Source organism: Mesoplodon bidens, assembly GCF_964165515.1.
Source record: "Mesoplodon bidens genome assembly, chromosome: 6".
NCBI classification, from domain to species: domain Eukaryota; kingdom Metazoa; phylum Chordata; class Mammalia; order Artiodactyla; family Ziphiidae; genus Mesoplodon; species Mesoplodon bidens.
Genome location: NC_138162.1, coordinates 44,874,641 through 44,886,920, shown reverse-complemented (window position 1 = coordinate 44,886,920; position 12,280 = coordinate 44,874,641). Strand labels below are relative to the sequence as shown.

The window sequence follows — 12,280 nt, the reverse complement described above, 5'->3', positions numbered from 1 at the left end:
TGTATATTATAGCTTTTGATTTCAGATTCAAAACAAAAACAAAATAAAACAGAACAAGTCTGGCTTCTGGCAAACCCTAATCCCAGGAGAATATTCTCCTTATATGCTTTCTTTTACATAAACAAAGGCTGTCCTGGCTGCATTTAGAACTCATTCATTCATTTGTTCACTAATTTGACACGCATTAATTTAGCTCCTACTGTGTGTCAGAACATCTCTAAGTGGTAGGGACAATGTCGGGGTGGGGCAGGCAAAGTTTTTGCTGTCGTGGAGCTGACATTTTAGTCGAGGGAGAGTCAACAAACAAGAGGACAACTAAGTAAATTAGAAAGTGCTGGGTAGTGCTAAACACTCTGACAAAAATCAAACGGGGTGGTGGCACAAGAGAGAACAAATGGCTAGGTTTGGAGAATTACTCAGAATTGGGTACTCAGGGTTTCCAGGAAGCTGAAATTTGAGCTAAGACTTAAAGAAACAGCCAAAAGCAATTATACTCCAATAAAGATGTTAAAAACAAAAAAAGAAAGAAAGAAAGAAAGAAAAAGTAACAGCCAGTCATGCACAGATCAGAGGAAGGGCCCTTCTAGGTAGATAAATCAGCTGTGCAAAGGCCCTGTGGTGGCAACAAGGTCAGAAGACCAATGTGGTAGGAACACAGAGATTCAAGAGGAAAGCAGTAGGAAGTGGTCTAAGGGTGGGTGGGGGTCAAGTTCACAGGGCCTCATAGGCCAGAGTGAGGAGCTTAGATTTGAACCTAACTAGATCCAAGTTCCACTTATAAAAGATCACCCTGGCTGCTGTGTGGAAAACAGGGGTCAGGGGAGGTGGGCAGTGTAGAAGCAGAGATACTGTTATCTCTCGAGGGAGACAAGAGTGGCTGCAGCTGGAGTGGTGCAGTGGCAATGATTCTGGGGTATATTTGAAAGGTTAAAGTGAAAAGGATTTTGCTGATGTACTTGTCCCCATGACACCACTGGGCAGTGAGAGAAGTTTAACCAGAGAAGATGGGCATTTAAGATCAGACCCCTCTACTTAAGATGGGGCCAGTGCTGGGAAAGAGTCTGCTCTGAGAAGGAACAGAACATGGCCCTGAGAAACACAAGACAGGAAGGGAGCACCATGCAGGCTGTCAAGCAGCAGAGTATGGCCTAGCCCCAGGGAGAGGGGCCTTCAAGGTCCTGGAGGAGTGGAGTACCAGGGGAACCACCAGGGCAGAGACTCAGGAAGGGAGCAAGGCTGGCATGCGGACCAGGAGAGGACGGGGCAGAGCAATAGAGAGAGCAGGACTCACAGCCTGAGCCAAGAGGCTGGGCTTCAGCTTATTCATTCCCTCCTAGAGCAAGGTAGGATTGGCCCTGGAGTCGGGGGTGGGGCTAAGCCTCTATTTAGGGGCCAAATGGTGCAGCTGCAGAGGGGCTCAGGCAGAGACTGACAAGCCATAGATCACAAGGGCTGCTCTCTTTTTTCCAGTATGGATACTCCTTCCTTTAATGGCAAAATCCAGTCTGTGTTCAGATTATCACATGGGTCATCCTGAAAACCCTATTTATTTTTCTTTCAGCCAGACCATCTGCCCATTTTCACATTTTTTTTAATGCTGAAGTGGAGATTGGGGGACTAAAAACCTCCCAAATCGGACTTCTCTTCTAAGAGGAGACATTAAAGGAGGTGAGGGCTCTTTTAAGTGAGGAAGTGTTCATTTTATATTCCCTTTTAAGCTAGCTGCTATTAATTTTCAATTTTATGCTGGAAGTTTGCAACTTACAAAAAATGTAACCCTGCTTTTATAAATCATTGTGCCACATGCTTACTGTTTCATTAACCACATTTAAAAAGAAGATGTTTATACCTTTTGTTTTTGCAGGTAATGATGAGTGATCCAAAAGCACGTAATTAAGAACAGCAGGAATATGGGGAAGAATTACTAAAGGACAGTCAGAGTGTGGAGGAAACTTAGAAACCATCTCACCTTGTTTTATAAAAGAGGAAATAAGATCCAGGTACTGCCAGTGTCCAGCACGTACCAGAGAAGAAGTAACTGTTTATCAAGTGAATGAATGAACCCCAGCCCTCTCAGTCTCTATTCAATGCTCTTCCCACCACCAGAGGATCCCCACTAAGGTTGTGTCCTGTGTACACTCAGGAAGTAGAGTCCATCTCACTCCTGGGCATATATCCGGACAAAACTATAATTTGAAAAGATGCATGCACCCCTGTGTTCATAGCAGCACTATTCACAATTGCCGAGACATGGAAACAACCTAAATGTCCACCGACAGATGAATGGATAAAGAAGATGTAGTACATATATACAATGGAATACTACTCAGCCATAAAAATAGAATGAAATAAGGCCATTTGCAGCAACATGGATGGACCTAGAGATTAATATACTAAGTGAAGTAAGTCAGACAAAGAAAAACAAATACCATATGATATCACTTATATGTGGAATCTAAACTATGACACAAATGAACTTATCTACAAATCAGAAACAGACTCACAGACATAGAGAACAGACTTGTGGTTGCCAAGGGGGAGTGGGGTGGGGGAGAGATGGCCTGGGAGTTTGGGATTAGCAGATGCAAACTATTATATATAGGATGGATAAACAACAAGGTCCTATTGTATAGTACTGGGAACTATACTCAATATCCTGTGATAAACCATAATGGAAAGGAATATGAAAAAGAATGTATGTATGTGTATAACTGAATCAACTTGCTGCACAGCAGAAATTAACAACATTGTAAATCAACTATACTTCAATAAAATAAATTTAAAAAAAGAATTTGCAGGATTTTTGCAACAATAACAATAACAACAACAAGAAGAGAGTCCAGCATTCATGTAAATCAGGGACTCGGGGCCACCACAGAACACTTCAGTGAGAGTGACACAGCACCTACCAAATAGCTTAGCGAAGGTCTAGACTGTGCTTGGATGACTCACCCTGGTTTACCAGCATGAAAGACCAAAAGCATGTAAAATGGCATGTCACCACCGTAACTAGAGCAGATAGATCGCACATCTATTTTAGGAATCTGGAGGTTTGGCATGAACAGGGATTTGAGAGTTTCAAAAACATGCCCTGCCTTTTCTTCTTGGTGTACTCATCGGTAAGATCTAGAGCAGCTATATCCAAACCTTCTTTTTGGGGAAACATGTTTGTTCATACTTATGAAAAAATGAGTATTTATTTATAAATTGGATACATGTACAGTTCTCTTGATATATTATATCCATTATAAAACCTATGCAATAGAAATTTTTTGAGGAGGTGATAAAAGTAAAATCCCAATAGAAGTCTGGATAGTTAGTTTCTCCACCCCAGGGGGCCATTGTATAAATCCAGGGTCTGGAAGTCATGGCTTTAGGGCCTCCAATTCTCCATCAGCCAAACCAAGAGAAAAGCTGCACCACTCTGCAGATGGCATTGGACATGCACCCCAGTGGACACACCCAACATCCAGCCTTGTGCCAACTGACCAGAGCCTCTTTTCTGAACCCTGCCCGTACTGCCCGAGACACCTCCCTAAAAGAGTGGAACTAGCCTACACCGCCCAACACTTTCTTTCACATAATTGGCACAGGGTCTTAACAAAAGAGGTGGGAGAAAGGGAGATTCTGTGAGCTCCTGCCTCAATGTAAGCCTGGGTATCACAAAGAACATTTACTTAACACTCACTACCAACCCACTAACAGAAACAGTAGAAAATAGGACCCCATGCTGACTGAAACAGTACAAAATAGGACCCCATGCTGACTATGGAATCCAGAAAATGATAGCCTCTGCTTTCTAATGACAATGGTTTAGCAATATCTTCACTTTTCCTCTCCTGCGGTTTCTTAGGGATATGGTGGGAATGTTTTCTTGTCCAAGGGCCAAAGAAGAATGTCTTCCCTGTCACAGATCACACTCTGGCTGTCACAGCTGCTTATATGCTGACACTCTCGCCTGGCTCACATCCTAACCCTCAAGGACCGTGATCAGATTACTTCATGGGACAGTTGACTGACTTTTTTTTTTTTTTTTTTTTACTCCAACTGAATCCTTTAAAGCAATTGATTATTAATACTCAGGTGTGGCAGCCAAGCGCCAACCTGAGCTGGAGCAGTGATTTGGGAAGCTCAGAACTGAATTGTTCACACTAATAAGACAAAGATTCTCAATACAGATTATGAGTAATTAGAACTAGGCCCGGAGTGAGCCATTCCTTATTTAACAAATTCAGCTTTAAAATGAGAACATGATTCCCAGAGGGGAGAGAGCCTTCCTACTTGAAGGCTGTTTGCCCTGCAACCTGGGTCTACTAGGAATTCTGTTTGGTGTGGCACATGCGTCCACAGCCTCACCACCACTGGTGCCCAGGGAAGGTGATGCTCCTGGTGGGCTGGATGTCTCTGAGGAGTCACAGGGTCCTGGCAGGCTGTGACTGAAGGCCAAACACTCAAACCCTGCCCCGAATATGCAGCAGCTCTTCTCAATGAATCACACTGAATCACATCCTATATATCGTTTATATAGGATAAGATGTCTCTTTTGATAATTCATTTGTTGTCACTGAAAACTAACTGTAGTTCCGTAGTTAATGGTTCTGTTTTCGCAAGAAGTTGAGCTGTTATAGATGTATTTCATGTCGTCTAAGATACCTGGGCCAGGAATTTGACAAACAGGACCAGATCCCAACCCCAGTACTCACCCAGCTCCGTGACTCTGGGCAAACAGTCTCCTCTCTCTGAGCTTTCTCATTTGTAGAATCCAGAGGGGGTGTGCTACATCATGGATCAGCAAACATTCTCTCTAAAGGCCCAGATAGTACATTTGAGGCTTTGTGGGCCAAGAGGTAAAATCAAAGATACTATGTAGGTACTTATATAATCATTTAAAATGTAACCATTAGCTCTTGGGCCAGAAAAAAAAAAAAAGCAGTGGGCCGCCGGCCAGTTTGCCAACCCTTGTGCTAGAACATCCTTAACATTCCCTCTAACCCCCAAAAGCTATGAAAAATATTCCTGTCCCCAGGTTTGCATACTTATTGTGAAAGACCTCAAACCATAGTTCTGGAATCTGACCTTGACATTAAGCAAAAGAACTGAAGAATTGAGAGCTAGAAAGCGTTTGAGTGGTGCTCAAGTCCTATCTTCTTGTCTCAGAGCAGAGGAATATGATGCTCCCAAAGGTGGATGATCTGAGACCAGAGTTTGTGTTTCCCCATTGGTGCAAGGCATTAATGCAGAAACAGAGCAGCTACCCAAAGCACTGCTGTGTTTATGCTGAGGAATACGATATTTCTTAAAATGAACAATTTATCGCATTTAGCCAACTACAGAACTGAAACGATGCACATGTTGGCATCGTATGATGTAAAATACAAAATCCTTGTAAGATAAAAACACTTAACTTGCATCAGGAACAAGGCATTTAGTTTCCTTCCAGCAGTGTAAATGCTTCAAATTACAAAGCTCTCTTTCAAGTACGTTAAGTCATCAGTAAATACCAGAAACCAAAGTTCCAAAGATGACACCAACTCCAAAGAAAAGCACCAAAGGGGAAGGTGAAAGCTTTGAAGAGCTTGCAAATATGAATTTGCAGAGCTCACTCAGGAGGCCTTTATCTCTTTCCCTAAGTTGCTCTTGGCATCTCCTACCCTAGAGGAGTTGCCGATCCAAACTTCCCGACTTCAATAAATGTGATAAAGAATTCTGAATTCTGGCTCTGCTAATACGATACTGCAGTTATAAATAAAACCAGAAGCTGGCCTCTGCCCTGCGGAGGCTCCTAGCCCTGTGGAAGCAGGTTCGGCTGCTGTATGCCTATCAGCAGTGGGAGACTGAGGGTGCCATTAAATGGAAAATTTGGGAGAGCCCAAACCTGAGCAATGCCAAAAAGATGCTTAAAACAGCACTTTGTGTGAGTTCTTTCCAATCAGGATATTAACCCATTTGTCCACATTTGCATTAAATATGCTCCCAATTCATGGTTTGACCTATAGTTCAATTTATCATATGTTTTCATGCACTCACGTTTTCAACATTAAGCAAACAAAGCAGGAATTTAAAAAATTTTACACACAGGATGATGGAAATGGCCTTAAAGCAAGCACGTAGGGACAAAAATTATTAACACATTAACATCGACTGACTCCAGCACGTAGGACAATCTGGAAGGTGGTCTTTTTCTCCTTGTTTATGCTTTTTTATTCTTTCTAGATTTTCTAGAAGATGATAAATTAGTTTTATAATGAGAAAATACAAACAAATAGCCACCCCAAACCCAATGGCAGGGACACGAGTAATTAGAGCTGGTGCTAACCGTCTGCTGTCACCAGGTAGCAGTAACCACAGGGGAAAGGTGGTCCCACAGGATTTAGAAACAGCTCCCACTGTTTGATGAAACATAACATAAAAGAAATTTCAAAAAGACCAGTGCGTCACTCCCAATGCATATCCTCACATATCCTAAGCCAAAAGGAAGAAATTACTTGGCACATGGGGGACAATGGCATGGAAGAGAGACTCTGACACCCTGAGAAGAGGGTGAATCTGTTTGAGCCCTGGCCATGGAACTCTACAAAGGAAGAAAAGAGGGAGAAAAATTTTCATAGCAGATAACCAGGGAGGAGACCAGACTTACTGGAGTCAGTGTAACCATGGCAGCCGTGGGCTGTTAGAGATTCCAACAGTGATGGGATTGGAACAACTGTGTAGGGTATGAAAGGCTCTGCCTGCTATGGTGCAGAAAAACCTGCACATGGAGACCACAGTTGGCCCCGCGGGTCACCTGTTAAGTGTTAGGATGGAGCAGGGTGGGGTCACAAGTGTGGCATGCTTGACGCATAACTATACGCTTTTTATATGCTCAAAATGCCTTCACAGGTTCACATACAGACTTTCTAGAATTTCAATGACACCAACTTAAGTCACCTATGGTTAGAGCCGGACACTGTAAATGACCCTTAAAACACCCCCACTGCCCCCTACCCACCCCACACAGAGCCACATCCATGACACACACATGCACTCGCATACACATGCACACACACAAACACACACATACACACTTACAGGGACAGTGCAAAAGTGTGGCTCGGGAGAGTTAGTTTTACTGCCCTACTTAATTCCCATCTATTCATTGATATAGACATTTTCTCAATCGTATGCAAATGCAGCTTTAAGCCACCCTCTAACCAATCACACTGCCATCCCCAAGACATTCCTTTATGGAAATTTTGGTGTCTCCATTGTGCTTTTGTTTTGCCAGCAGGAGGGTGTCAAATGTTTTCAACTCTTATTTAGTTGTGTCTACCAAGGAGAAGAAAGCATGGTTTCCTGCCTGTTTAATCATGCCAGCTCATACCATCACTCTGGTAGACAAGAGTGACCTTCGCCGGGCGATGGTAATTGCCAGCTACCAAGTCTCACGTGATTCATTCCATTCCCCTTCTCTACCATAATCTTTTTTCCTTAACGAAAAATATACTCTACTAATAAAACATGCAAGCATTTTGCTGTATACACTGTGGGAACCCTACTCCATTTTGCATGTGAATTTATTCAGATTAATCACTCCTGAAAATGTCATTTTCACCCAGAACAATTCCCACTCTCAATTTTTTCTTTTCCGGAAATTTTTATAAACTCTAAGTGGCACTTTTCAAATGGTTTGCTATTCACATCTAAAGCTTTCCACAGCACTAACTTACTCGGATCCTGTAGCTGAGCAACTTTGGGGTAACATTGAAAACTTTCTCATTGCTTACTGCTGCCTAGGAACTGATTTTGTTTTTTCTCAGAGATAATCCTCCAGCTGTCGTTTAGGTCAACGGGGTTACGCGTTCTCTCCCAGAACGCCCCTGAGCTCATCTGGGCAATCATGCTCTCTCCAGCTGTCTTTGAGAATCTTGAAGTTCCAGGAAGAACAGAAAGAGATTGTCAGACAAATGGGTGGTCAGGACCACCGAGAGTCATGACAGCAGCAGAGATGTCACCACCATGGCACCCATGCGAGACAAGGCACCAGGACCTTCCCATGACCTCCAGGAGATGGTGCCTCTAAGGGTCAGGGTTAAGGTCCTTCTTTCTTCTCCCAATCTGATTTTTTAATAATTCCTAATCAGACAACTCTTTTAACAGGGCTCAGACTGCCAATCTTCACTTGTTTATGGATCCAATTTCAAAATGTGTGATTTGAATCCCGCAAACAAGAATCGGAGCCACTGTATAGAGATGAGGAATAACGACATCAAAGGTAAGCAGAGATGTCTGAGTCTCCTCCACTCTGTGTCTGAAGCTCAGTGAAGTACCTAACTCTTCCAAAGGGTCCAATATCTAAATGAAATCATTTTTGCCATCGCCTCTCTGATGTTGACATGTCACTTGAACATTCCTGTGTCTCAGAACAGTCTCATTTCCGAAGAGGTTAAGGTCTTTTCCCTGTCAAGTTCTTGGAGACAAGGGCAGCACCTGGACAGGAATCCACAGGCATCTTACATGTGTCAACAACTCTGCTGCTTACTAGCTAGAGCCCACTGCCTTCTCCCCATCCCACCTTCTGCCTCAGCTCAACCCTCGTTTAATCTAGTCTCTGGGCTATTGCAGTGGCTCTTGTGGGGTCTCTGTGCTTCCAACACAGTAATTCTCAGGCAGTTGTTTTGTTCCCAAGGGCATCTGGCAATACCTGGAGACATTTTTGGTTGCAGACTGGTTGGGTACTACTTGATAGAAGCCAGGGATGCTGCTAAATATCCTACAAAGCACAAGCCAGCCCCCGACAAAGAAATATCCAGCTCAATGGTCAATAGTGCTGAGATTGAAAAACTGCCCTAGCCATACCCATCTCTAATCTGTCCTCTGCACACACACAAAAGATACAAAACACAATTCCAATCAGGTCCATGCTTGAAATCCTCCAGTGCCTCCCAACTGCCCTTGGGTTAAAGTCTAAACTCTCCAGCAATTTGGGTGAGGCCCATCACCATCTGGTCCTTCCCTAACTTTCTGTCTCACCTTTCATTCTTCCCCCACCCCCTCTTCCCTGGAAGCCACACGAGCATCCAATGCAAGTTGACTAGACCACCCACAACTCTGTCTGCCTGTCAGTCTCATCCATTGATTCCTGTGCCCTCAACTTTATGCCATATACTCTGATAAGACTGAAAGGGAACAAGAGGCTCTCCAGGCAGCTTGAGGCACTAATATCTCATGAGGCACAAAGAAAAGTGAGTATGCAACCCAATCAGCAGAGGTAGAACCTACTCTTCACCTCTGTGATCCCACTGCTGTCTCCCCAACAGGCTGTGAGTCTCCAGGGAAAAGAGAGTATCTTCATCTTCATAGGGCCACAGCAACTTTCACAGCTAAGTATGGTCTACTTAGTTGTATACCACATCTTTGCCAGAGCTGTTGTATTAAGGAAGGAGTGAAATTCTAATTTCTTCAATTTGGCTCTTGCTCAGACATAAAAAGTTGCAATATCAAAATACAAGGGTGAAATTAAATTCATCACACTGCATCTGCCCATCCACAAAAGTGGAGACATCTTTGTTGAAAGCTGTATTCTCTGCCTCTCTTCTCTTCATATATCAGAGACATATAGATCTATTAAATAATCTATTTATCCCTATAGAATGTTTAAATCCCCTTAACTGATACTCAAAGACAAGACACATGAAGCAGAATTTGACTCTAAAATAGTAACTGAGATATAAGGGTATCAAGAACATAGCTATGTTGACTGTGGGAATCATAACTTTGAATTTCACGATACCTAAGAAGATTTTGCTCTCTTTTCTAGACTGGGAAGTTCCTTCTATATACCGGGCATTTAACAATACTGTCGTTTCTACTTCTCTTCCTTTTAAATTGATTCTATATCCTGCAAGTTGCTATGATTTGCCTGAGTTTCAAAACCCAAAAGATGTTCCATAAGGGGACAGTTCTCCTAGAAAAGAGAATTTTATTAGATAGTTATAGAGCTATTTTGGACATTTAAACAGAGAAACCTATCAGTTTGACTTTACAGCTGGTGAAAGAATTAAAGATTCATATTTTAAATAACTGGAAAAATTGAAAATGTAGCTCACGGATTCCTATCATATATTATGGACATTTTAATTTTTATTGCAGTTAATTATAATGCATAAGTCTCTTGTCCACACAGTTGTCATGTTAATGACAAGGTTAGTATTTAGAAATGGAACCTCATTATAGAAAATGGAACAAAACAGAAGTTTCTTTTAATTGAATGGAATGAAGGGTCCGGGGAAAGCTTGTCCAGGGAAAGCTTGCCCAGGCTCCCCTTCACATCTAGGGTGCTCACAAGACATCAGTGGCCTGGCTTCCATATTCCCCATGGTAACTGGTCTTCCGAGCTTTATTCCCATCTAGGCTTCCATCTCTGCAGACAAGGCAAAGTCACAATCCTAAGCTTGGGTTATCTATTTTCCCTTCCTCTTCTCCATTAGCCATATCCTCCTTCATTCAAACTTGGGTTAATCCTGACCTCCAGAAAAAATGATTTCCACTCAAACCAACTTCCAGACATATGGGAGGAAGCCCAGAAAATCACTAGTGATCAGAAACAAAAGCTGCTTTCATTGCACTTTGAGGAACATAGAAAAACAGAGAAGGTGCTGAAAACTGTAGACAAGCAACATGGACCCAGGGACCCCTGGGCTACGAAATGTAATTTAGCATGGAGCTTACGGAGTTGGTTGTTGAGACAGAGCATAAAGGCGATTATAACAAGATCGTTCTGGTTATCATCATCCTGTGGCTGAGCTGGGGATAAAGGTGTCTCCTGAGACCCCATCCTTCGTATCTGGCACATTTTCCTTCCACCCATGAAAGTTATGGCATCCCATTGCCCAGTCCACCTTCCAACCATTAAAGTTTCCTTTCAGGGAAAGATTTACTAAAACCCCTTATGCTTCAGTGTGAATCAGCTGCTGCGACCTCTCCCAAGGATATTTGCATCCCAAGACATATTCTTATTATGGGCTGAAGAGTTTTCCCCTATGGAAGGGATTCTTGACTTAAAGCTGCAGGTAAAGGTGATCTCTCGGGGGCACAGTGACCCGCCTTCTTGAAACTGCCCAGTACCCAGATTTTAAATGATGAAACTAAAATCACATAAATTTAAGGAAAGCATGTTATGTTTGGGTTCAAGTTTCCAATAATTTTATTTTATGTGAATTTTTAAAAATTTACTTTGAAATTAATGAGAGTGATATTTGCCTCAGCAGGTGTATGCGGTAAGCAGTGTGGTAAGATTCTTCCCTGAAGTAAAGCCCTTAAAAGCAAAGAAAGAAGCCTAGAAGCACACATATTATAGCCTTTACAAATATAACAACTTTGGGGCTGAAATGGACCATATATATTTTAGCTTGTATCAAAACTGTCAGACAAGGCCCTGTGGAAAAGGGAATTCTTATTAAGGGACACAGAAATAGTGAAGCAGCAAGGGGATGACCAGTGTAGAGATATTTGTGGAGAATTCGTTACAACCACTAATTTAATTGTGATTATAGTCAAAAACATCACCATCTAATAGAGTTTTCTGTAATGATGGGAATGTTCTTGGTCTGAGCTGTCCAAGATGGTAGCCATTAGCCACATGTGGCTGTTGAGCATTGGAAATCTAGCTAATGTGGCTGAGGAGCTGAATTTTTAATTTTAATTAACTTAAAATTAATTTTAAATAGCTACACATGGCTAATGGCTACCATATTGGATAGTATGGGTCTAACACCACCTTTGCTTTAACTTGTAATTTTAGGAACGCTTTGTACCAGTGAACTCTCTCTAGGAGAAACTGATAGAATTCTCAATATAATGCAGTCTTCCAGCTCTGAAGAGTTTATTTACTAAAAACACAGTTTATGACTCACTCTGACGCCTACCCCAACCCATTACCCAAGGTACCCAGGGTTGGTGCCTCCCTCATTCCCCCAGAGTAAGCCTGCAATGCCAGGCTCTGGAAGGAAGTGTACTTACCCTCACCCAGTGGAAGTTCCTCTTCCTGCTCGCTGGGGGACGGCCGCAGGGGCTGCAGGGGCTCCATGTTAATGATGAGTTGTTTGTTCAAGGAGTGGGAACTGCGGCTCTGACTAATGTTGGTTCTGAAAACAGACACAAGCCAGAGGGAACTGGTTTCAACTGGGAACACCGGCCCTTCCATCTCAGTTGGCTACCCGAGCTGGGAACTGCCCCTAGACTCACACAGTGCATCAGGCCAGTGGTAAAGATGACATAGCACTTAAGACACACAGCCCTTGTT

At 42.7% G+C, this 12,280-nt stretch overlaps 1 protein-coding gene across 1 annotated transcript in view; it reads right to left on the bottom strand.

The window, feature by feature from the left end:
• FRMD3 (FERM domain containing 3) overlaps positions 1–12,280 on the bottom strand; it is a 312,880-nt gene that overhangs the window by 40,501 nt on the left and 260,099 nt on the right. Inside the window, exon 13 of the mRNA XM_081236436.1 lies at positions 11,998–12,122. Within this exon, the coding sequence (XP_081092562.1) occupies positions 11,998–12,122 (125 nt within the window). The remainder of the gene's footprint in view (positions 1–11,997; positions 12,123–12,280) is intronic.